The 26633-nt window shown below is 37.7% G+C and overlaps 1 protein-coding gene across 2 annotated transcripts in view; it reads left to right on the top strand.

Annotated features, from left to right (window-relative positions):
* Window positions 1–26400, top strand: part of PIK3C2G (phosphatidylinositol-4-phosphate 3-kinase catalytic subunit type 2 gamma) — a 353351-nt gene extending 326951 nt beyond the window's left edge. For both annotated transcript variants that reach the window (XM_065887110.1, XM_065887109.1), the window contains 2 exons: window positions 14852–14977; window positions 26248–26400. In XM_065887110.1, the coding sequence (XP_065743182.1) occupies window positions 14852–14977; window positions 26248–26400 (279 nt within the window). The remainder of the gene's footprint in view (window positions 1–14851; window positions 14978–26247) is intronic.
* The last annotated feature ends 233 nt before the right edge of the window (window positions 26401–26633 follow it).

Genomic DNA, 26633 nt, shown 5'->3' with positions numbered 1-26633 from the left:
GTATTGAAAATTTACTGATTGTAAAAGCTGTGGGAAATATATTTTGTTTATTTCATAGTGCTAGCGCAATACTGTGCCTTTAATGCATGTTTGTTAAATGAGTAAATGTTTGCTTAATTGTATGTCTGTGAAAAACAGCCACAGTCCACAGCAGTTTAGTTTAAGCTGTATTTACAATTGAATAGATTTTCTCAGTGAATTCTGCTCTCTATAATACTTGATACTAAACTGAGAATGGTCAGGTGACAAATATTTGATCATCACATCTGTCTCACTTAAGAATAAAGTGAGGGCTTCCCTGGTGGCGCAGTGGTTGAGAGTCCGCCTGCCGATGCAGGGGACACGGGTTCGTGCCCCGGTGTGGGAGGATCCCACATGCCGCGGAGCGGCTGGGCCCGTGAGCCATGGCCACTGAGCCTGCGCGTCCGGAGCCTGTTGCTCCGCAACGGGAGAGGCCACAACAGTGAGAGGCCCGCGTACCGCAAAAAAAAAAAAAAAAAAAAAGAATAAAGTGATTTCCTGCTGAGAATTATTGCTCTAAATATTCAACAGCTCTGGACACTCACCATCTCCCCAGATGACATAGCCATCAATGTATAGGACACCACATGATGTAAATTTTATTTAATCATTCTCTCTTCTTATTGAAAGCCTTGTACCCTAATCTCTATCCTTTATCCAAAATCTCCCTTAATTCTACATTGTAACTTTAAGAAAACAAACAAACAGAAACACATAAGCTAAGGCCCTGACATTGGTTCTCATAATTTGGTTCCTTCCTGACTTTTCTGAAGTCCCTTTAGGAGTGACATCAGCATAATAGTGGCAAAAGCCATCCCTCATTTTGTCTCCCACTCAACAACAAAAATTCATCATCCATCCACAGACAAAAGTGAGACCCAACACCATCCACCAAGGGATCAAGGAGGAGTCTCACCTACCTATGCTTCAGGTAATAGACATATAGGCCTCAGTCCCAGCTGAGGACCCTGCAGTGGGCTGTGTACTGACTCCTGGTCCTCTCAGCCAGGGTGCAGGAGCTCCTGGAAAGCATTGTCTTAGACAATCATTCATGGATAAAAGAGCCTTTGTGGAACTTCAGGTATGCAGAGAAGAAGTTCCACAGCACTGTGGTAGCAAAAAGTATGAATCTGGATACATTGAAATGGGCAGAGAGTAAAGATTGGAGGAGGTGACTGCCACTTTAAATAGGAAGACAACAATGCAAAATTTCAAGGAACATGAAAATCAAAGTAACAAGACACCACCAAAGGATGACAATAATCTTCCAGTAACTGAACTCAAAGACCTGAAGATCTGTGATTAACCTGATAGAAGGAATTCAAAATGGCTATTTAAAGGAAATTTGATGAGCTACAGAAAACACAGAAAGATAATTCAAAAAGATCAGGAAAATAATACATGAACAAAATGAGAAATTTAACAAGGAGATAGAAATTTTTTTTTTTTTTTTTTTCAGTATGTGGGCCTCTCACTGTTGTGGCCTCTCCCGTTGCGGAGCACAGGCTCCAGATACGCAGGCTCAATGGCTATGGCTCACGGGCCCAGCCGCTCTGCAACATGTGGGATCCCCCCAGACAGGGGCACAAACCCGCGTCCCCTGCATCGGCAGGCGGACTCTCAACCACTGCGCCACCAGGGAAGCCCAATAGAAATTTTTTTTATGAAAGAAACCAAACAGAAATTTTACAGCTAAAGAATATGATGAATGAAATGAAAAATACAACAGAGAGCATCACCAGGAGAATGGATCAAGCAGAAAAGGCATCTGTGAGATAGGAGACAGGAACTTTGAAATTATCCTGTCAGGGGAGAACAAAGGGAAAAAAGAAAGGAGAGTGAAGAAAGCCTATGTGATATATTGAAGTTCCAGGAAAAGAGAGGAAAAAGGGAGCAGAAAGTATATTTAAAGAAATAATGGCTGATAACTTCCCAAATCTGAGGGAAGATTTGGATATTCGTGTACATGAAGCTCATAGGTCACAAAACTCAACTTAAAAGAGATTCTCTCCAGAGCACATAATAAAACTGTCAAAATTCAAAGATAAAGAGAGAATCTTGAAGGCAACAAGAGGATAAAAGGCTTGTAACTTACAAGGGAGCCCCCGTAGAGTTATCAGCAGATTTCTCAGCAAAAACCTTATAGACCAGGAGAGAGTGAGATGATATATTCAAAGTACTGAACTAAAATAAATGCCAATCAAGAATACTTTACCTGGCAAGCCTGTCTTTCAGAAATGAAGTAGGGATAAAGACTTTTCCAGACAAACAAAAGTTGAAGAAATTTGCCACCACTAGACCTGCCTTATGAGAAATGCTGAAAGGAGTTCTTCAAGCTGAAATGAAAAGATACTAATTGGTAACACGTATATATGAAAATGTATAAACCCTGGTAAAGTATATAGTCAAAGTTAGATTACTCTGATACTATAATATGGTAGAGTGTTAACCACTTAATTCTAGTATAAAGGTTAAAGGACAAGAGTACTAAAAATAAGTATAGCTACAATAACCTGTTAATGAACAAACAACATAAAAAGAGGTAAATTGTGACTTTAATAACATAAAATGGGGGGAATAAAGGGGTAGAGTTTTTGTATATGATTGAAGTAAAGCTATCAGCATAAATAGATTATTATATCTGTAAGATGTTTTTTGTTAAGCCTCATGGTAACCACAAAGAAAAAACCTACAGTAGATTCACAAAGGATAAAGATAAAGGAATCAAAGCATACCACTACAGAAAATCATCAGTTTACAAAAGAAGACTGCAAGAGAGGAAGAGAGGAAGAAGGGAACAAAAGAACAGCAAGAAAACAGTAAGATGACATGGGTTAAGTCCTTACCTATCAGTAATTACTCTTCATGCAAATTGATTGAATTATCCAATCAAAAGACATAGAATGGCTGGTTGGTAAAAAAGAAAAACAAACCATGATCCAACTATATGCCACCTATAAGACACTTTCAGCTTTAAGGACACACATAAGCTCAAAGTAAAGTGATGAAAGAAGATATTCCATGTAATTGGAAACCAAAAGAGAGTGAGGTAGTTTTAACAGACAAAATAGACTTTAAGCCAAAAAATGGTAACAAGAGACAAATTCATTATATAATGATAAAGGGATCAAGAAGGTATAAGAAACATAAATATATACACACCCAACATCGGGGCACCAAAATATATTAAGCAAATACTGACATCTGAAGGGAGAAATAGACAATAATTTAATAATAGTATGGACTTCAATACCCCACTTACAACAATGCATAATCCAGAAAGAAAATCAATATGAAAATCTTGGGTTTAAACCATACTTTAGGTCAAATATACCTAACAGACATATATATACAGAATATTCCACCCAACAGTAGCAGAATACACATTCTTTTCAAGCAAACACAGAACATAATCCAGATAGAACATATTATATTTCACACACACACACAAAAACTCAGCAAATTTAAGAAGATAAAATTCATACCAACAATCTCTTCCAGCCACATGGGTATAAAATATTTTTTAAAAAGAAGATCTCAAATGAACAACCTAACTCTACATCTCAACAAACTAAAAAAAGAAGAACAAACTAAACCCAAAGTTAGCACAAAGGAAGAAATAACAAAGATCAAAGCAGAGATAAAGAGGAGAAAATAATAGAAACGATCAATGAAACTAAGAGCTGTTTTTTTGAAAAAGATAAATAAAACTGACAAACGTTTGCCTAGACTAAAAAAAAGAGAGAGACTCAAAATCAGAAATGAAAGAAGAGAGATATTAAAGTGATACCAAAGAAATGCATAATCAGAAATTATGAATATTATACACCAACAAATTGAACAATGTAGAGGAAATGAATAAATTTCTAGAAATATACAACCTACCAAGACTGAATCATGAAGAAACAGAATATCTTAACAGACCACTAACAAGTAAGGAGATCGCATAAGTAATTAAAAACCTCTCAACAAAGAAAAAACCAGGACTAGAAAGTTTCACAGGTGAATTTTACCAAACATTAGCACCAATTACTATCAGTCCTTCTCAAACTCTTACAAAAAATGGAAGAGGTGAGAACACTTCTGAACTCATTTCATGAGGCCAGCATTACCTTGATACCAAAACTAGACAAGAACACTACAAGAAAAGAAAATTACAAGTCAGTATCCCTCATGAACATAAATGCAGCAATCCTCAACAAAATATTAGTAAACTGAATTCAGCAATACGTTAAAAAAGTCATACACCTGAATCAACTGGGATTTATTCCAGAAGTGAACGAAGGGTTCAACATCCAGAAAACAAATCAGTGTGATAGATCACATTAACAAAATGAAGGCTAAAGGTCATATGAGCACCCCAAAAGATGCAGAAAAGACATTTGACAAAACTCAACATCCATTCATGATAAAACTCTCAACAGGGAGGATATAGAGGGAGTGTACCTCAACATAATAAAGGACATGTATGACAAGCTCACAGCTGACATCATACTCAATGGTAAAAAATTGAAAGCTTTTCCTCAAAGATCAGGAACAAGACAAGGATACCCACTCTCACCACTTTTATTCAGTTAGGCAAGAAGAAGATATTAAAGGCGTCCAAATTGGAAAGGAAGGTGTAAAACTGTCCCTATTTATAGGTAACATGATATTACGTATAGAAAACCTTGAAGACTTCACAAAAAACTATTAGAATTAATAAATGAATTCAGTAAAATTGCAACATACAAAATCAATATGTTTCCCTCGATATCCAAAAATAGAGCATTCCTACAAAATCTTTAGTAAGCCAAAATGGCAAAAATGAAGAAGCAATTATCTTAGGCCACATCTTGCTAACAAATTCACAGAATAAATCGAGATAAAGCACACATGCTAATAGACACAGGTCAAAGCTATGGCGACTTGATGCTGAGATGCTGAGTGTAGCTCTTGGGAAAAGAGCTTAGCAGTGCCACTCTCACTGCTCAGTGTTCATGCTACCTCTATAACAGCTTGCTGCCCCCCAAAAAACACTGAACACTGTTTTTGCTTTTCACCTTTACTTGTAAAAGTGAAAATCCTCTTCGGATTTTGTTCAATTAGCAAAAACAGGTGTTAATGTAAGTCTTTCTTAAAAGCAAAGTGGCCTAAAGCAAACTTCCAAAAAAGCAGAGAATACCTATATATAAAAATCACTTGTGTTTCTATACACTAATAGTGAACAATCAGAGAAATTAAGAAAACAATTCCACTTATAACTGCATTTAGCAGAATTAAATACCTAGGAATAAATTTAACCAAGGAGGTGAAAGACCTGTACACAGAAAGCCATAAGACAGCAATATAAATTGAACAAACAAAAGTAAATGGAAAGATATTCCCTACTCATGGATTGGAAGAATTAACATTGTTTAAATGTCCATACTACCCAAAGCAATCTGCAGATTCAATCAATATTGAATCAGTCCGTATCAATATTCCAATGGCACTTCCAGAGAAACAGAACATACAATCCTAAAATTTGTATGGAACCACAAAAGAGGACAAATAGCCAAAGCAATCTTGAGAAAGAACAAATTTATGGCAAATGAGCCAAAACTATACAATGGGGAAAACCAGTCTCTAAATGGTGCTGGGGACAGTCACATGCTAAAAAAAGGAACTGGACCACTATCTTACACCATACACAAATATTAAGTCAAAATGGATTAAGGACTTGGATATAAGACTTGAAACCATAAAACTCCTAGAAGAAACATAGGAAAAAGGATCGCTGACATTGAGCTTAGTGATGATTTTTGGATTTGACACCAAAAATAAAGGCAACAAAAGCAAAAATAAACAACTGGGACTATATCAATCTACAAAGCTTTTGCACAACAAAGAAAACCATAACAAAATGAAAAGGCAGCTTACTGAATGGGAGAAAGTATTAACAAATCATATACCTAGTAAAGGACTAATATCCAAAATATACGAAGACGTCATACAACTCAGCAAAGAAGCCAAACAAGCCAATTAAAAATGGAACAGATGATCTGAAAAGACATTTTTCCAAAGAAAACATCCAGATGGCCAACAAGTACATGAAAAGGTGTTCCACATCACTAATCATCAGGAAAATGCTAATCAAAACCACAGTGAGATATCACTTCACATGTAGAATGGCTATTATCAAAAAGACAAGAAATAGCAAGGGTGGCAAGGATGTGGAGAAAAGGGAACACTTGTACACTATTGGTGGAAATGTAAATTGGTGTTGCCATTATGGAAAATAGTATGGAGGTTCCTCAAGAAATTAAAAATAGAGCTACCATATGATCCAGCAATTCTACTTCTGAGTATTTATTCAAAGAAAATGAAAATACTAATTCAAAATGGTACGTGTACCTCCATGTTTATTGCAGCATTATTTACTATAGCCAAGGTGTGGAAGCAACCTAAGTGTCCATCAAAAGATGAATGAATAAAGAAAATGTTGTATAGACCCACAATGGAATATTATTCATCCATAAAAAGAAGAAAATCTTGTCATTAGTGACATCATGGGTGTATGGACTTAAGGGCATTATGCTTACTGAAATAAGTCAGGCAGAGAAAGATAAATACCACTAGATTTCACTTGTGTGTGGAATCTAGACAAAATGAAACCAAGCTCATAGATACAGAGGAAAGATTGGTGACGGCCAGAGGTCGGGGGAGGGGTGAATTGGTAAAGGTGGTCAAAAAGTATAATCTATCAGTTATAAAATACATAAGTCACGAGGATATAGTGTACAGCAGGCTGACTATAGTTAACAATACTGTGTTGTGTATTTGAAAGTTGGCGAGAGTAGATCTTAAAAGTACTCGCCATAAGAAAAACAATTTGGAACTCTGTGTGGTGATGGATGTAAACTAGACATACTAGTCAAATCATTATGTTGTACACCTGAAAGTAATATAATGTCATATTATGTTATTTTAATGTTCTATTAATTATATTAAAGTTAATTATAAACTTCATTTTAAAAGTACTAATGTACTTTTAAGGACTGAAATATAAAATATCTAATATTTAAAATCTTGCTTGAGGGACTCAGGAAAAGAATGGAGATGATGGGAGGAAGGGTTGGTGAACTGGAAGATAGATCAAGGGAAATGATCCAGTTTAAAGAACATGGAGAAAAAAGATTGGAAAAAAAGAATAGAATTTTAGGGGTCTGTGAGAAAATACCCAAAGATCTAACAGGTCACATTTTTTTTTCTGGACTCCCAGGACAGAAGAAAGAGATTGGGGCAGAAAAATATTTGAAGAAATAATGGCCAAAAACTTCCAAAGTTTAGTGAAGGACATAAATTTATAAATTTAAGTACCTTAGTGAGTACCAAAAGGAAAAACTCAAAGAAAAGCATGCATTTATACATTGTTCTCAAACTGCTAAAAACCAAGGACAAAGAAAAACTAGTGAAACAGCTAGAGAAAAACACTTGGCATATAGGAGAACAATGAAACAATGTAGGCAAGAAAAAATTGAAGCGAGAGACAGTGGAACATCATTAAAGTGTTGAAAGAAAAGAATTGTCAACTTAGAATTCTATAGCCAGGGAATATACCCTTCAGCAACAAAAGAAAAATACATATTCCAATGAAGGAAAGCAACAAGAATTTCATACCCTGGATTTGCAGAGTGAGTTTCCCAAAAGAAGAACCTGACATTCAGTCTATTGTTATCATCTTTGTTAGATATAGTTCATCCTTCCAGCCCCTCATAACTCAGTCCTGATGATCTGTTCCAGCATATTGGCCATAACACTCAGATTATTAACACCTCTACATCATATATCTATATCTTTATTTAAATCATGATAAAACTGTTTAGTTGGACAGGATCAAGACAAATATCTGAGGTATATGGGTAAAAAACTCGTATTTTACCTCTAAATTACTAGTTTCTGCTTTTTGTAATCCATCTTTTTCCCATACTATCAAATTTAATATCATAAAGCTAATCTTCCATTATTTCATCTGTTCTTCACAATTCCTCAGCCATCTCTAACAAAGCATATTCTGTCTCTTTATCTGTACAGTTTTCTCAGCACTTGTGGATAGAGACTAGGGGTTAGGAAATTTGCAATCATTTAGGGTGGTTCAGTGCAATTGTAAAAGAAAAAAGAAAAAAAAATTAATTACCAGTTAACTTACAAACAGTTCTTCAGTATTTGCTATTGAGTAGATTGTGAAAAATAAATGAGGTTTAATGCCTTACTTGTTACATGTTATTAAGAAATGGAAAAACTTTTCAAACAAAACACTTCAGTGATAAATTCTGGAGCCATAATTAGAATTCTGGACTTTTAGAAACAATTCAGTCCGTATGTATTGAGTCAGAAAAGGAATTCTATCTACTAGACTGTGACTTCTGTCTGGTTGTTAACTACATCAAGTTGAGGATTAAAATTAAAAAAAAATATATATATATATACACATACATACATATATATATATAAAACACCAGATGATGATGCCAAAGAGCTTATTTCTTTGAAAGCAGAAACTATTTTTACCACTTTTCTGTGTCCTCTCCCAGACCATCCAAAGTGCTAGACACATGGCAGTTTGGTTTTTGAGTTGATTTTTTTAAGAATTATTGGAAATCATCTATTGATGATAAAAGTTCTATTAAAGGCTTAAATTGGTGTGAAATGAAGCAGAAGACCATCCTAATTGAATTCATGAATACCTTAAATCGTCTCATTCTATATGAATTAACACACAGAAAGATTGGAAAGACCATTCCACCATTTCTTTAACTGAAGCATACAGCAAACCACATATCAGAAGCACTTTTATTGTACTTTTGTACTTTTGTTGTACATTGTCATTTTATAAAAAGACCCTCTTCATGATGGCTAGCCTCAGTTTCAGAACTGAAATTTGGCAGGCACATAGATGAGGAAAATGCTTTTTTATTATGTTGTTTTGTTTCTGGCATAGACCTCAGGTTTTGATAGTCCCATCATTTTTTAATCATTGTCAGTTGAGTTCTTCCAAAGCCTATATTATCTTATGATTGGAAACATTTAAGTTAAAAAAAACTTGATGGAAAATTCTCATAAATTATTCATCAAAAAGATAATAACCTATTAAATACAATTAAACTTTGAATTAATCTACAGACATTTCCAAAGTGTCTGATATTTTTAAACCATGTACCTTCATCACGTTCCTGATAAAATTTGATCTAGAAGTGCTCTTAATTTGAATCTGACAGTTTCCTTTGCATTCTTTGTAGAGTCTGTATAGGGTAGTGGTTAAGAGCATAGGCTTTATAGAAAAACCTCTTAAATAAAATAAAGACAATACTGGCTCAAGGATTATTTTAAGAGAGTGCTTTAAATAAGTTAAATATTCAGTAGGTGGTAGCTATTATTACTATGTATGAAAAATAAATATATTTCTCATATACTCATGTGAAAATACCAAATAGTTGCTGGCATAGCCTACAATGTGAGATGGTTTTATTTACTTTACAAACAACTGCTTACTTTTTTTCCCTCAATTTTGATAAATTAACCATATTTTCAAGATACTTTCATTCATCATAAAAAAAAGTAACATTGAAAACCATTTGAAATGCTGTGTGCAATGGGAGGCAAGAAATGAAGGCAGAAAATTGGTATATTTAATTATTAACAATATTATTTAGAAGTCAACATTGTGAATAAAGATTTACTAATACACATAATGTTTATAACCTAAAATAATAACCTAGCTAAGAATCCCCTATATTTCATTCTTCAGTTAAGAAAGAAGTCTCTTCCACCAGTGAATGCTAAGAATATCCTAAGGCTTTTCAACTAGAGGGACCTCTCTTTAAACAAACAAACGAACGAAAAAAATTTTGATTTCTCAGATGTCATTAAAGTCCTTTTGCTATCTGATAAATTTAAGAAATACAAAATAATTTTTAAAACTACTATAAATGCAGTAGTGTTTTTAAATTATAAAATTGTATTAACAAAAGCACCTATTGATATGTGAAAAAAATAGTATAGTAGTAAACGTGTATGAGACATATTTATTTCCTCTTCAGGGAGTGCTTGGTGCTAATGTGGGTCCAGCTCCCTGCCTCCACACAGAGGTCCCCATAAGGCACTCATCCAATTAAATTGAGTGTACCTCTTTCTGTTTCTTCCATGTACTCCACAAAGCAGGACATGGAGGGGAAAACTTATAGGAGGTTGAGAGAGGGCATAGGAATGTAGCACAAAAATATGACTTTAGTTCACACTTCACCATATATTAAGCCCCCAAGAAATTGTCAGGTCATCATTAGCTCCTAGAAGGAGATTTAAATAACCCACTGTGCTTATTGTTAAGGAGATTTTTAATGAGTTAGTGGGAGAAGTCTGGAGAGGTAGAGAGGACTATCACAGAAGAGTAAACACGGTCTCAGGAAGAGGACAGCAATTACAGATCAAGTCTCCAGGTGGAAGAAATGGTGACCAAGGATTCGTTCTGAGAAGAAGTACAAGTAATTATGTTACAAATTCAGTCTAGCCCCAGTTGGAGAAAAAAGGAGTAAGAAAATGTAGTAAGCATCTAATTGTGTAACATGATCTGAGAGGTGAGATAAAGTCAAAGTTTTCGAAGTGGAGCATTAAGATATTGGATGTAACAAACAGAACTTAACACATATATTCCTGATGCAATGATGTGCTTGAGAAGATCAGCTCTAGCAGAAAGATGCCTTCAAACAGCTTAGAGTTCAGGGTAAACACCTAGGACAGACCTTGGAAATAGACCCCAAGATACATCTTTTTTACCCTGCAGTGGGCTTTTTATTGTTTGGTTACAATAAGAAACATTGCAATAGGTAAGAGAAATTACTTAAATCTTAGGAAGTTAGGAAGACTTCTGGTTTTTATATTGCATTATAAATAATGATTCAACAAATACTTATGAAGTACTTTCAAAGAACTAGGCACTATGAATATATAGCTCATTTAATTAGTAATTTGATAACTGTTTATTGAGTATTCACTATATGCCAAGTACTGTGTTAGGGACAGGACTCCTATAAAAGAAAAGAATGCTGTAAGGAAGACATAGCTATGAAAAGAAAGAAACGAATAAGGTAAAGGAAAGCCCAATCTCAAGTGAGGATTTAAAAATTTTAATTGGAGATTCAGAAACATACTGAAAGCTTAGGAAGAAAGAAATGAGGGTGGGGTTAATGTAGCAGGGTACAGTAACCAATGGAGCAAAACCCAAAGCAAACATGGGGGGAGGGGAAGTATGGAACAAGACATGGATTTTCCTTTTAAATATTTTCTTATCTCATAAGGAAGCTGACACATATATGAAACCATTTTTAAACATAGAAAATGGTAAGCATTTTAACAGGAAATCTAGAATATATAAAATTCTGAGTTAGTCTGAGCAAAAAAAGTCAAATTTGGATGACTTCACATCATCTGAGCACAGTAAAAATATTAGCCAGAATTCTAAAAAAAGTGGTAGTGCTGCCTGACTTCAATCCACCGTGAATAAAAACATCCTCTGGGTGACACAAGGAAACTTCTCATTGTTTGAGCCTCAGACTCAAGATGGAGCCTCAGACTAAGAACTCTGTAACCCCAAGCCTTATGACTCTTCAAGTCAAAGTGTTAAATCTTTGTGAAGATCTAAAACACAACCAGAGTAAAATTTCTGGGGTAAGATGGACAAGTAGGAGCTATTTAATCATTTTAAAATAAAATTTAATTCACATAAACATAAGGGCAAACAGTAAAATGAGAAGTGTTGATGAAAAGACACCTAGTGATCTCTTTAATAAATTAGATGAGATCTTTAAGGAGCAGGATACAGCGCCAGTAAGAAGAGGAAAAAGAAAAAGTGTTGATAAGACAGCTGCTACAGGGGGAGAAAGGATTCTCTTAAAAAGAAATCCATGTCTGCACTTAACAGCCGTGGAGGAAAGACTAAGTGTGCTGCTCAGATCGAATGCATCCCTGACTTAAATTGTTCTATTATTCTGAAAACAACAGGATATTCAAGGATCTTGTCAGACACTAATTGGAAACAGAAGCCCAAACCTTTAATTGCTAAATGCTTGGTGAAGGCTGGTATACAAAATACTTTTTCCCTTCTGTGATTGGGAGTTTATTCCTCGGTGGACTGCTTGAGTGTTTTGAGAAGGAAAGTGACAGGATCAAAGCAGCTTTACAGGAAGGTTAAATGCAACAGTGATATACAGGATGAATGAAGGAATGAAGTGGGAAGACTGGAGCATAAAAAAGTAATTAAAATCCAATTATAAGTTAGGAAATAAAGATCTGTGGTGACAGATGAACTAGGGCAAAAAGGGAGGATATTGATCTTGGTACATACTTGGATTTGAAAATCAATGACAAGGGAGACACTGGAGAAATGAAATTGTATCATTTAATGCAATTTTAACAAGTTGAAAAAATCTGTTTTGGAGTGGTGAGGAAAGATAGAAGATAGATTTTGGTTAGAGTATAAGGTACCTGTAACACTCTGCAGGTCACTAGGCTGAGATCCTAAGGATGAATTACAGATTCTTATTTGGGAGTCATCAGTGGCTCTCAGCTGGGGTCAGTTTTGCTCCCCAGGGGACATGTAGCAATGGCTGGGGACATTTCTGGTGTCACAGCTGGGAGGATGGCGCTATTGCAGTCTGGTAGGTGGAGGTCAGTAATGCTGTTAAACATCTTCAATGCACAGGACAGCCTACAGCAAGGAATCATTTGGCCCCAATGCCACTAGTACCAAGATTGAGAAACCCTGCTCATAAATGTCACAGTACATTAGGCATATCTTGTCCAGTCAATGCATTGTAGTGTATTCTTGTTCAATTTATAGAAAATAAAAATAGAAACAAGCATTTATTGAATCTTACTCTATTTCAGGCACTATACTCACATGACATGGTTTATTTAATTTTTTGAATGCTTTGAGACAGATATCACCTTTATCCTCATTTAACAGGTTAGGAAACTGATCCACAGAAAAGTTATCTACCAAAAGCCACATGGCTGGGAAATTTGGAGGCCCAGATTGCAACCAAAAAGTCCTTTTCCAGAACCATGATTCTAACCACTAAGATGAAACATACAATGATTATAGGTATGGTATCCTCAAGCCCAGTGCCCAATGGTAGAAAAGAGAGACAGTTACACAGAGCAAAAACATTTTTCTCCCTTCATTTTTCTCACACACATACACACACACAAATCAACTCTCAAATATTAATAGCAATGTTTTTTTCTGTATCACAGAAAATTCCATTGTGCCATTGATACATTTCAGAGCTCCTCCTGGGGGAGGGTTTCACGTGGGACAGGGATACCTTGAGCACCATCTGAAGCAGCAGGTTTGACAATCGTAGCGTTTTGACATGTGGGTGTGTCCAGATGTATTTTATCTAATTTGCGAATAATAATAAAGAGCCAGACTTTCCTAATGACATAATTTTCACCATGTAAATTAGAACGGAATAAAAGTCCTATAATAATATATGTCACGTTTTCTTACTTTCCAATATGCTTTTCTGAATGCCAAAGAAAGATATAAAATTAAAGCTAACGACATTGGGGGTGTCACTGGATGTTTACATGTGAATGGCGCTGTGATTCAGAATATAAAAGTATTTGTTGGAAATTACTGATTTAATAGTTAGAATGTATTCACCAAGAGAACCATTTAATTCCTCAATTGTGACTTTCAAATCATCCACTTAAATATAAATTACACAAGCATTTCTCATTTTATCAAACTAGATATGCATAGTTTTTTAGTACAATTTGTTCTCCATTTGGTCACAAAGCTAGAACCCATTTCTCTGAAGTACAGTGGTTTCCAAATTTTTAAAACAGTGTACTCATTCTTCAAGTTTATTAAGAAATAAAAATATCCATAAGAAAAAAGTGGAAAAGGAAGAGAGACATTCTGAAACCAGGATAGGGGAGCAGGGGTGTTAGGATAGAGAGTGGGGGTCCAGAGATCTACTCATTTGGCATCATTGATCTACCCCATCAGGCAGAAACTTAGGCAACCTTGGGAGCCCCACAGAACACAACTGTAAAAGGATTATCCAATATATTTTAGGATAATTTAGATAATAAAAATATTATAACTCTTAAAGTCTTATAAGTATATTAAACTTGTAGGTCTAATTGATATTTTTCTGTTTGAAAATGTGATATTATATAATATGCATTTACATGTCATTAAATGCTACATCTCATGTGCTAAACTTGAATTATTTATTTTCAAGTGGTGTACAGTCTCCTGAGGTACTCAGTTTCTGTCTCTGCCTGTGGGTTATATTCATCTCTTGACCATTTCTGTCAAAAACGCAAATTTAGCTAGTGGGAACATGCTATAAAGCACAGGAAGCTTAGCTCGGTGCTATGTGACGACCTAGATGGGTGGGAGGGAGGTCCAAGAGGGAGGGGATATATATATACATAGAGCTGATTCACTTCATTGTACAGCAGAAACTAACACAACATTGTAAAGCAATTATACTCCAATTAAAAAAATGCAAATTTAGTTTTTACTATAAAAAGCTAGAGCCAATCACATTTAATGGACTTTTAAATGTAGTTCTCTGACACAATACTTAATTTAAGATGGACAGTTTTACTCTTTTAAACTGTATTTTGGGATTATTTTTGAGCAATGATGTATTTCTTTTGATTGTTCTCTTATTTTCTGATAAACAGTGACTGTAATAAATCTTGATCCTGCCTTTGGTCTAGATAGTTAGTAGCTGTGTACTTGTTTTCTATAATAGTGATGCACATTAATATTTATAACCATTTTCCTTTGCAGCATCTCCCAGATGGCTCCACGCCCAGTGCACATGTTGAATTTTATCTTTTATCATACCCCAGTGCCGTTCAGAGGAGGAAAACAAAATCTGTTCCAAAATGTACCGACCCCACTTACAATGAAATTGTAAGTATGAGTCAACTCTTGTCCAGTCGTTTTGTATTTTTCTTACCATTTTTCAGTTTAACCAAATATGGAAAATTTACAGTAATTGGCAGCATTATTCCATAAAGGGAAGTCATTTCCCAAAATAGCCACTGTCTGCCGATCACAGTTCTTGATGCTATAGGAACTGGAAAATACAGATACTGCTTTCAAAGTGCTTATGAACCAAGTTTCAAATTTGTGGCTAGCCTCCAGCGAGAGCCCAAGACTTTACAGCATTTGTTTCACCTACTAACATTATCCCTGACTCTACCTTATTTTCTCTAACAAGTTTTTCTTTACCTGGTTTTCCTTACCTAATAACTTTATCATAGTCTAACCTGTGTATAGCAATAAACTTTATAAAATCTCTTTTGAAAAATATAAAGAAGTACAAAGTGCAAATTATATTGAAGTTAATTTATATTATATATAGCTCTCTAATTCATTTGTAGTATATGATTTGAACATCTGATCCCCTAATTCTAAGGCAAACCCTACATTTATTCTCTTGATTCCATCCTTTCCCATCTCCTCTGTACCTTGCTCACTTAATTATTTGCTCACCTTTTCTTAAGGCTGTCTCATCCACTGGATCCTCAACTCAGAAATCTTAAAAAAAACAAAACAAAACAAACTCTTCAATTCAGCCTTTCTAAAAGCATCCAGATTTTCTTTCCCTCGCTATCACCTCCAAACTTTTGCAAAATTAATACATTTCCTGCTCTCAGTTCATCACTTCCTTCTCACCCTTTAATCCTCTGCAATGTGGATTCTGACCTTGACTGATGCTGTTTTATTTAAATGGCATCAAAAGACTCCTAATTGCTCAATCCAATGAGCCATCAGGCTCTCCTCTCCGGAACAGTTAGACGGCAGCACTGTTAACTGCTTCCTCTTTCTTTACACCTCCGTTTTGCTTCTTAAGTTCTACCTTTTCTCTTTTTTTAATCAACATAATTAATTTTTATTGGAGTATAGTTGCTTTACTATGTTGTGTTAGTTTCAGCAAAGTGAATCAGCTATAGGTATTACATATATCCCCTCTTTTTTGGATTTCCTTCCCATTTAGGTCACCACAGAGCATTGAGTAGAGTTCCCTGTGTTATACAGTAGGTTCTCATTAGTTATCTATGTAAGGTCGGATCTTAAACGGCACCGCGAAACAAAGGAAAGCTTCAAGTGAGCTTTATTAGGGAGCGCTCCCGGGCGAGGTTCACTGGTCCGAGAGAAAGGGGCCAGAAAAGTCGCGTCCAGTACTGGATGAGGGGAACTTTTATTGGGGTAAAAGCAGAAGGCGGCTTGCAAGGGGAGGGGGTGGTTTGCTATACAGGGTAATTCCTTATTTGGTGAGGATACAGCAGGGCCAGGTGTTGGTTGGTCTGTTGTGGGGCGTAAGCCCATTTTCCCTTCCCGTCAGCCCCATTGTTTTCTGGGCAGGAAGTTAGAGTCTCTTGTTGATTCCCAGAACAGGTGAGGTCGTTATGTCCCAATGCCTCTCCTACCTCGTACTGGTCGATGTTTTCTCTTACCCCCCGGGCCTTCTTTCACCCGGGCCAATGGACCTTACATCCCGACATCTTTGATGGATTGGGGTGACGTTCTGTCTCTGGCTACTTCCTGCATGAGTGGGGACGTCGTTGGGGGTCGGGGACCCGGATTTAAGGAGAGCCAGTGGGGGGTTCTGTAGGAAGAAGGGTGTAAGGGCCGAGAAGCATCTGGTTTGTGGCTACTTAAGAGACTTCTTCCATGCGCCTGCGAAGGAACCTAAGAAAACAGGGAGCAAACATAAACAGGATACAAATAAGAAGTAGGGGGCCCAAGATTGGTGTTAGCCAGGTATAAAAGGTGGATTGCCACCAATCGGGAATTGGGGAGGTGGACTGTTGGTGTTTGCGTTGGAGTTCACGGATAATCTGGGTGCGGTCGGTTGTTAGACTTTTTGTGGTAGGGGTAAGGTGGAGGCCCAGGTAGGTTACAGAAGATACAGGTAACTGAGCCTTGGCTGGGGAGACCCGATAACCGCGAGAGCCAAGGTAATTGAGGAGATCTGCGGTATGTTGTCTAGAGAGGTTAAGAGATGGGCTGCAAAGGAGGAGGTCATCTACATATTGGAGGAGTATGCTGGGGGTAAGGGAGCAGGAAGTGAGGTCCCGTGCCAGCGCCTGACCAAAGAGATGAGAGCTGTCGCGCAAGCCCTGGGGAAGAACTGTCCAGGTGAGCTGGCTGGAAGTATGAGTATCCGGATCCGTCCAGGTAAAGGCAAAGAGGAAATAGGAGTCGGGATGTAGGGGGATAATGAAGAAGGCATCCTTGAGATCCAAAACCGTAAAGTGGGTTATGTATGGATGGGGCAATATGGGAGAGCAAGGTGTATGGGTTCGGTACTACCGGGTGGAGAGGAATTATGGCCTCATTGATTATTCGGAGGTCCTGGACCAGGCGATAATCTCCAGAGGCTTTGCGGACAGGCAGGATGGGGGTGTTGCAGGGAGAGTCAGTGGGGATAAGAAGTCCCTGATTTAGGAGTCTGGTGATAATAGGTTGTAGGCCCCTAAGGTGAGTCTCGGAGATGGGAAATTGGGGCCTTGACGGAAACTTGGAGGGGTCCTTTAGGCGGATGAGAACAGGGGAATGGTGTGTTGCTATTATAGGCTTAGAAGTATCCCAAACTTGGGGATTGATTGGGTATGGTGTGGTTGAAAAAGGAGGGCAGGAGGGAGAGGGTTCTAGAGATAGACCGAGAAGAGGAAGCAGGAGCTGGGAGGAGGGGACTTTAGGGTCAAGTCTGACCAGCTGGAGGGAGGCTCCTAAGTAAGAGAGGATATCTCGGCCTAAGAGGGGAACCGGGCAGAATGGCATGATTAAAAAGGAATGAGTAAATGGCATCCCGTCAAGATTACATGGGAGTAAACCGGTTTGAAATGGGGAGAAGGATTTGCCGTCAATACCCATAACCGAGTTCTGGGAAGGAGAAACTGGCCCGGAATAGGTAGGCAGAACCGATTAGGTGGCCCCCGTGTCCACCAAAAATGAAATGGACTTACCCGCCACCTGTAGCGTTATCCTGGGCTCGGCGAGGGTGATGGGGTACTTCGAGTCTGGGCACCGTCAGTCGTCAGCCAGTCCCAGCAGTTCGAGTGGCAATGGCGCAGGGTTGGCCTGCCCCCCGCCTGGAGACACTGAGGGAGGGCCAGTCGTAGGGCAGTCACTCTTCCAGTGGCCCGTTAGCCCGCAGCTGGGACAGGGCTTAGAAGGAGGTTGGGGATTGGGACATTGGCGAGCCCAGTGGCCTTCTTTTCCACATTTGAAGCAGGCCCCTGGCGGGGTTGCCTTCTGCAGACCCCGTGGATGCTGTGATCCATGGGAGATGGCTGGCCTTAGGGCGGCCACAAGAGCTTGGGTTTGGAGAGCCACCTTCTGGTGCATCCGAGCCTGTCGGCTGGATTCTGCCAAATCCTTACGGCCATTTTAGACTTTAAAGGCCATTTTTACCAGGTCTTGAATAGGGGTTTGAGGGCCGTCCTCTGCCCGTTTTAATTTTTTCCGAATGTCTGGGGCTGATTGGGTAATAAAATGGGTGGCTAGGACCGCTGCCCCTGCCGGTGTGTCGGGATCCAGCCGGGTGTAGAGAGTTAAGGCCTCTGTAAGGCGATTGAGAAAGATAGCTGGGTCCTTGGGTTATCTCTTTTAGTTTTTCAAAATTGACTACCTTATGGGCAGTAGCCTGCATGCCAGCTAGGAGGCACTGAATCATGAGATCACGTTTACGGCGACCATCTTGGCCGTCCTGATAAGTCCAGCCTGGGTCGGTGCCCGGTACAGCGGTTACGCCGACTGGCATAGGATTATCAGTAAGGTGGACATGATCTGCATGGTTTCGGGCAGCAGTTTGAATTCTTTCCCTTTCGTTTGGGGTTAAGGTAGAGGACAGAACCACGAAGATATCATGCCAGGTTAAATCATAAGCTTGAGAGAGATAGCGGAACTCCTTAATGTAGCGGGAAGAGTCAGCAGAGGAGGAACCCAATCGTTTTTCTATTTGAGAGAGATCTTGGAGGGAGAAGGGGACGTGGACTCGGACCAGTCCTTCTGCCCCTGCTACCTCCCTCAGTGGACAGAGGAGGTTAGGATCCTGAGAATCATGCGAACGTGTGTGTGCGCTAATTGGTGAGGGGAGGGATGTGGGCAAAGGAGCTGACGGCGGTGGCGGGGGAGCAGTGGGAGGAGCGGCTTCAGGGGAAGGGGGAACCGCTTCGGGGTAGGGTGGGGGAGGTGTAAAGGGGGGGCAGCAAGAGATTCGGGGGGGTCGGTTAAAGGAGAGGAGTTTTCGTCGGAGGGAGTTGGACATAGTAGTGTATACATGTCAGTCCCAGTCTCCCAGTTCATCCCACCTGTCCTTACCCCCCTTGGTGTCCATATGTTTGTTCTCTACATCAGTGTCTCTATTTCTGCGTTGCAAATAAGTTCATCTGTACCATTTTTGTAGATTCCACATATAAGCAATATTATACAGTATTTGTTTTTCTCTTTCAGACTTATTCATTGAGTTCTACCTTTTCTTAATTCCCTTCTATCTTCTCTAACCACTCTCTCATTTTCCTTCATTGCCATTCTTCCTCTGAAAATATTTGCTGGAGTTCCATGACCTACCCTCATCTCTTGATATATACACTCAGAAGTACCTTATGTATCTACAGATTTTCAATTATCACCTGTAGGTTGCATCTGAATTTATTCCTCAAGCCCTGGCTTCTCTCCCAAGCTTTAAACCTGTACTTCTATTAAAGAGCCCCTTTAGGATGCCTCCTACACACTTTTAAATCAGGCTTTCCTCCTCTGTTTGCCATCTCCTCGGAAGAAACTTTCTAATGACATCACCCTCTCCCTCACTCACAAGTCCAGTTAATCCCCAAGTTTTGTCAGTTCTACTTGTGCAGCCACCTGCCTCTTCAATCCATCTTCTCCTCTATGTCCCATTGCTACTTCTTTGTTTGAAGGCCTGGCAACTTTGGCTAATATAAGAGCCACACCTATCAGCCTCCTATCTTGTGTTTTTCAATTAAATCATTCAAATTTCTATCTAAGATGTCAAAAACTACTCATATTTATTATTCTCCTACCTTTTTTCAAATGTTCCTTATTGCCTACTGAATAATATCCAAAACCCCAAGTGTGGCATTCACAGCCTTTCAAATTTGACTCAGTAATTTTCCTGAGCTGTCTCTGGAGCAATATCATCCTTATATACTTCTTCAAAAAAATTTTTGTTTTGAGGTAATTGTAGATTCACAAGCAGTTGGAAGAAATAATATATAGAGAATTCAAATACCCTTCAACCACTTTCCTGCAATGGTAACACTTTGCCTGAGTACTGACAATATCACTACCAGGAAATTGACATTGATACGATCCACTGTCCATATTCCGATTTCTCCAGCTTTACATGTGTTCTTATGTATATGTGTGCATGTTTAGTTCTGTGCATTTATATCACACGTGTAGGTGTGGTCATCCCCACAGTCAAGGTACAGAACATTACATCACGGTGATTCCTGGTGCTACCCTATTATAGCCGCAGACACTCTTCTCCCTCTAATGCCCCATCCCCAAACCCTGGCAACTATTAATCTATTCTCTATAACTTTGTCATTTCAAATGTTATGTAAATGGAATCATACAGTTTGTTACATTTTCACTTACCATAGTTCCCTAGAGATCCATCCAGGTAGCTGCATGTATCAATAGTTTGTTCATTTTCACTGCTAAGTAGTAGTCATGGCATGGAGGTATGACAGTTTAACTGTTTACCAATTAAAGGACATCTGGGTTATTTCTGGCTTGGGGCTATTGCACACAAAGCTGGTGTGCGGGCTTCCCTGGTGGCGCAGTGGTTGGGAGTCCGCCTGCCAATGCAGGGGACACGGGTTCGTGCCCCGGTCCGGGAAGATCCCACAGCCGCGGAGCGACTGGGCCCGTGAGCCAGGGCCGCTGAGCCTGGGCGTCCGGAGCCTGTGCTCTGTGACGGGAGAGGCCACAACAGTGAGAGGCCCGTGTACCACAAAAAAAAAAAAAAAGCTGCTGTGCACATTGATATATAGGTTTTTGTGTAAACATAAGTTGTAATTTCTCTAAGCAAATGCTCAAGATGTAATTACTAGGGTATATGGTAATGCTGTACATAGTTTTTCAAGAGACTGTCAAACTGCTTTTCTATACCATTTTACACTCCCACCAGCAATGTTTGTGCCAATTTCTCTACATCTTTGCCAGCATTTAGTGTTATCACTATATTTAATTTTAGTTCTTTTGAAAGGTATAGAGTGATAGCTCATTGTGGTTTTAATTTGCATTTATCTAGTAGCTAATGATGCTGAATTTTTTTCATGTGCTTTTTTACCATCTGCATACCCTCTTTCATGAAATGTCTCTTCATGCCTTTGTTCATTTTCTAATTAGATAGTTTGCATTTTTACTCATTTTTACTGTTGACTTTTGAGATTCTTTATATACAATGGATAATGATCCTCTGTCAGATGTGTGGTTTGCAAATATTTTCTCCCAGTCTGTAGTTTGACTTTTCCTGCTTTTCTCACGGTTTTTCACAGAGTAAAAATTTTCAATTTTGATGAAACCCAGTTTATCAATTTTTTTTTCTTTTGTAGACTGCATATTTGGTGGCAAGTCTAAGAACTCTTCACCTAGCACTAAGTTCTAAAGATTTTCTCCTATATTTTTTCTAAATGTTTTATAGTTTTACATTTTACATCTAAGTCCATTATTCATTTTTAGTTGATTTTTGAAAAAAGTGTGAGGTTTAGGTTGAGGTTCACTTTTTTTGCCTATGAATGCCAGTTATTTCAGCACCATTTATTGAAAAAGCAATTCTTCCTATGTTAAATGTCTTTTGCACCTTTGACAAAAATAATAAGGAACGTTTGTTTGCTCATGCCCTTCCATTGCCCCATACTTAGTCATATTCTCAAGTCACATCAGACAGCTTGTCATTCCCTGAATAATCCCTATGACCTCTGTGATAGAGCTCATGTAGCTGTTCACTCTCCTGCCCTTCTCTGCCAACTTTGAGGTTTACCTCAAATATGTACTCTGTGAACCAGTCTCTCTTCCCTGTCTCTTAGGCCACATTTACCATCTCTTATTTATTCCTACACAGACTTTTTTCTTCTAGTACATTGAAAACTTCTTGAGGACAAGGAAAATGTCTTAGCTTTCTTAGTATCTTTGAAACTTAGCTACTTCTAAAAAGATCTGTGGAATTAAATATTTGGGATAGTTTTATAAATGACACTTTATGTGTACATGTATAAAATGTATCAAACTAAAAAACTATCAAACATTTATACATATTCAAATAATAGATACTTTAGTAAGGAAATATATTTTGACATTTTATATTTGTCATGATGTCAACAACTAGAGGTATATACCTCCCAACTATATATCCCTAGTTTCCATACGTTCTGGGTATAAGACCCCCCCTACATCAATATAAAGAAACTTCTCAGACTGCATGCTGTACTTCAGCATTTGTATCTAAGGAAACACATAATGATGAAAAGCCACTAACAATCCAGGAGTTTAAATAAATTTGTGTTTTATTTATCTCAAGCTATATGTACTATAAATGCACATGTGTGGAGATTATTTTATGATGCTTGCTGTGTCCATAAATTGTCTCACGGCTTGCAATAATTCTGAGTCCTCACACATTCATGGCCCATTGATTAGAAATCAATGCAATACTTTTCTCCATCAGCACATACTTGTAGCTTGGACACACAGTGCTTATACACTGAACACATTTAAAATTGTTTCAAAAACAATAGTTCAGGGCTTCCCTGGTGGCGCAGTGGTTGAGAGTCCACCTTCCGTTGCAGGGGACACGGGTTCGTGCCCCGGTCCAGGAAGATCCCACATGCCGCGCCACCAGGGAAGCCCGAACCATTATTTTTTTAATGATTCATTAGAAATACAGATTCTATTTTAAAACAGAATTATATTGTTATAGTCAATGTATGTTGTACATTGTATTCCTTTCTTTTTTTCTATTGAAGTATAGCCAGTTTACAATGTTCTGCGAATCTCTGCTGTACAGCAAAGTGACTCAGTTATACACATGTAGACATTCTTTTTTTCATATTCTTTTCCATTATGGTTTATCACATGATATTGAATATAGTTCCCTGTACTATACAGTAGGACCTTATTGTTTATCCATTCTATATATAATAGTTTACATTGTATTCCTTTCTTAGATATTATCCTACTTAATTAAATTACCCTAAACAGTGTTTTTCTACTTGATGTGACAGTTTCAGACCTACAAATTCAATGTTTGTCAGAAGGCAATGAAGACTTGACACATGCCTATGGGTAAAAAGTATTATAAAGTGAAATTAAAAGAGCTGTGCATTTTTGGTTCTGTTTATATTAAGGCAGAATACATATTAAATCATTTGGTGAAAAGACTCAAAGAATATAATCATCTGTGTACTTCTCTAGCATTACCCACTAATTATTCATTGCATTGGAAGAAAAAAGCACTTATTTTTTTTAAACATTATGGATGCAGTAAAGCAATTAGAACAGATATATATATACCTTCTATAATGTACAATGATTACATGTTTATAAAACCTCAGTCACTTTCAGGAAAATAGCTTCTGCATAATGAAGCACAGGGAAAAAAATCCATAAAGCAATATAAGCTTAGGAGTTCAAATGTTTGTATTTTAACCAGGAAGGCAATTAATTCCTGTCATTTATTAAAGAATTTCAGCTTGTTAAATACCTGGGAGACTCAATATTGTGTACAACTGTTATCTCCAGTCAGGGAAGGCAAAATACCAAGAAACAGCTGTTCTTTTTTTGTGTATTTGATGGATCTTTTTCAGCTGTAATTCATTAGTGTTTACTATGTATCAGGCTTTGTAATAAGGCTTATATTCATTATCTCATTTATTCCTTCTCACAATGCCAGAAGGTAAATATTATCACCATATTCGAATGAGAAAACACATTCAGATGGCCCCCAACTTAGGATGGCTCAACCTCAAACTTTTTTTACTTTACGATGGTGGAAAAGAGATATACATTCAGTAGAAACCATACTACAAGTTTTGAATTTTGCTCTTTTCCCAGGTAGGATACTCTTTCCTGATGCTGAGCCACAGCTCCCAGTCAGCCACGCAATCACGAGAGTAAACAGCCAATACGCTTACAACCACTTGGTACCCAGACAACCATTCTGTTTTTCACTTTCAGTACAGTATTCAATAAATTACATGAGACATTCTGAGCACGTTTAAGGTAGTTAGGCTAAGCTATGATGTTTGGTGGGTTAGGTATATTAAATGCATTTTCGGCTACAGTATTTTCAATTTACCATAGGTTTATCAGGATGTAACCCCACTGTAAATGGAGGAAGAACTGGAGTTGACAACAGATTTATATAAATATGAATCATTGATACTGATATGTTTCTTAGAAAGTTACATCTTTAGCACTAATTTATATGATTCACAGAGTTCTTAAACCAGACTTTTCCAAAGGCCTAATGCTTAGAATTATTCCATTTTTCTTCACACACACTAACACTTTGAGGGCCCTTTCGTCTACTTTCTCTGTAAAATAGGAGATAAGTTCATCTGCCGAACGTGTTGTGGGGAGGAAAATGGAGGATAATTTAGACAGTTCAAAATAACCACTGTAGAGAAAAGGAAAGGAGCTTACTCTGAAGTCCTGGGAAGATAAGCGTTCAGGAGACAAGAGTGGTTCACGGAGTCCACGTTGAGCATCCCTTTGCGATGAAAGATGAATTACATTGGTAGGCTTTTGAAATTTTTAAGGCAGCCCTTAAAATCCTTTACTATCCAGGGGAACTCAATAAATTAAATGGAATAATTTGAATAAGCTTTCCTAGAAATTTAAAAGGTAATCTCCTGTCTGGAATGGGAGCAGCATTCTGGAAGAGTCGGTAGCCAGGAGATGTCGCAGGAAGCAGGGTAGACTGGATTAGCATATTATATTGTATCTCATTCCCTTGATTGAATTATTATTTACTTGATAAGTAAATCATTGTTCTGAGCAGCTAACAGATTGATATTGAATGGAATTTCACTGATAAATTGATGGGTTCGTAAATGGTAGGCAAATGCAGTACGATGGGCTAGAAATTGCATCCATACACACTGAGCAGGCCTCACAGTGGATTCCAAGGCCTTTCAATTTGTTTCCTCTGATTCTTTTTTGCATATATAGAGAACGCTTCTGTCTATCTTGTAGTTTAGCTGTAAAAAGCAAGCATGTTTGTATCATCATATGAAACTCCTCCAAATGTGTTATAAGGAGTTTCCTTGGCAACCATGTTGGATCTATACACAGCTCTCCCCTCCTTTGATGTATAACTAATTTCTTGATAGTACTACACTTTTAAAGCTTCTTTACCACTGCAGGCACCCAGTGGTAATGCCTGTGACTTATTTCTTGGATATTATAAAACACAGCTGAACACCTCTCTTTTTTAAAAATAGTTACATGACTAGTAAGTGAAAAAGAGAAAAATACAAAACTATACACACAACATAATTACAGCTCAGATTCTTAAAAAGTAATTATATATAGAAAACAAAAAACACATCAAAATGATTATCTCCTAATGGTAGAAATAGAAATTTTTCCTTTCTTTTTTCTTTTTTTGTTTCATCCCCATATTTTATTTAATGAGCATATATTTTCATAACTAAAAATTAAACAATTTTAAATAAAGTAACCATAGAGCGACTGCTTCACATGTAGAAGGAAATACTGTACTACATTAAATTAACACACGGACATCATGGAGATTGGTCTGCTTTCCTCATTAGCCTTCAACAAAGACAGACAGTGTTCAAGGTCCCATGTTGCACAATAAATCCAAGGACAGTTGAAAGGTGACAGGTATTTAAATTTATTCCTAGAGAATGATTTACAGTCTTATTAAATTTGGGATAGACAATTTTTAATGGAATCAGAGTAAATTCTAAGCTTCTTAGAGAAATATTCTGTCGTTAAACTCCTTTATGTTAGCAGAACCTTTCGCTCTTCAGAATTAGAGTTAGAAATGAAAGATTCTAACATTAACCTATCCATTCCAAGGTACAAGATATCAGTGTGCAAATATTTTTGTTAAAAGCAGTATTTTTTAAAAGATGCATTTAAGCGTATCTGACTTTTATTCTCTCCCTTTTTAGGTAGTATATGATGAAGTCACAGAGCTCCAAGGACATGTCTTAATGCTTATTGTAAAGAGCAAAACCACCTTTGTAGGAGCAATTAATATCCAACTCTGTAGTGTCCCACTCAAGGAAGAAAAATGGTATCCACTAGGAAACAGTATAATTTAAGCATTGCTATGAACATATGCATTCATTACTCGTATTTCTTTCACTTTGGGGCCTCTCTATCACAAGATCAGGACATTTTTGTTATCAAAGATAGCATGGTGGGGACTTCCCTGGCGGCGCAGTGGTTAAGAATCCACCTGCCAATGCAGGGGACACGGGTTTGATCCGTGGTCCGGGAAGTTCCCACAGGCCGCGGAGCAACTAAACCCACGCACCACAGTTACTGAAGCCTG

This window comes from Phocoena phocoena, chromosome 11 (assembly GCF_963924675.1).
Source record: "Phocoena phocoena chromosome 11, mPhoPho1.1, whole genome shotgun sequence".
Lineage (NCBI taxonomy): Eukaryota > Metazoa > Chordata > Mammalia > Artiodactyla > Phocoenidae > Phocoena > Phocoena phocoena.
Note: the sequence above shows the minus strand (reverse complement) of the source record. Positions and strands in the feature narration are given on the sequence as shown.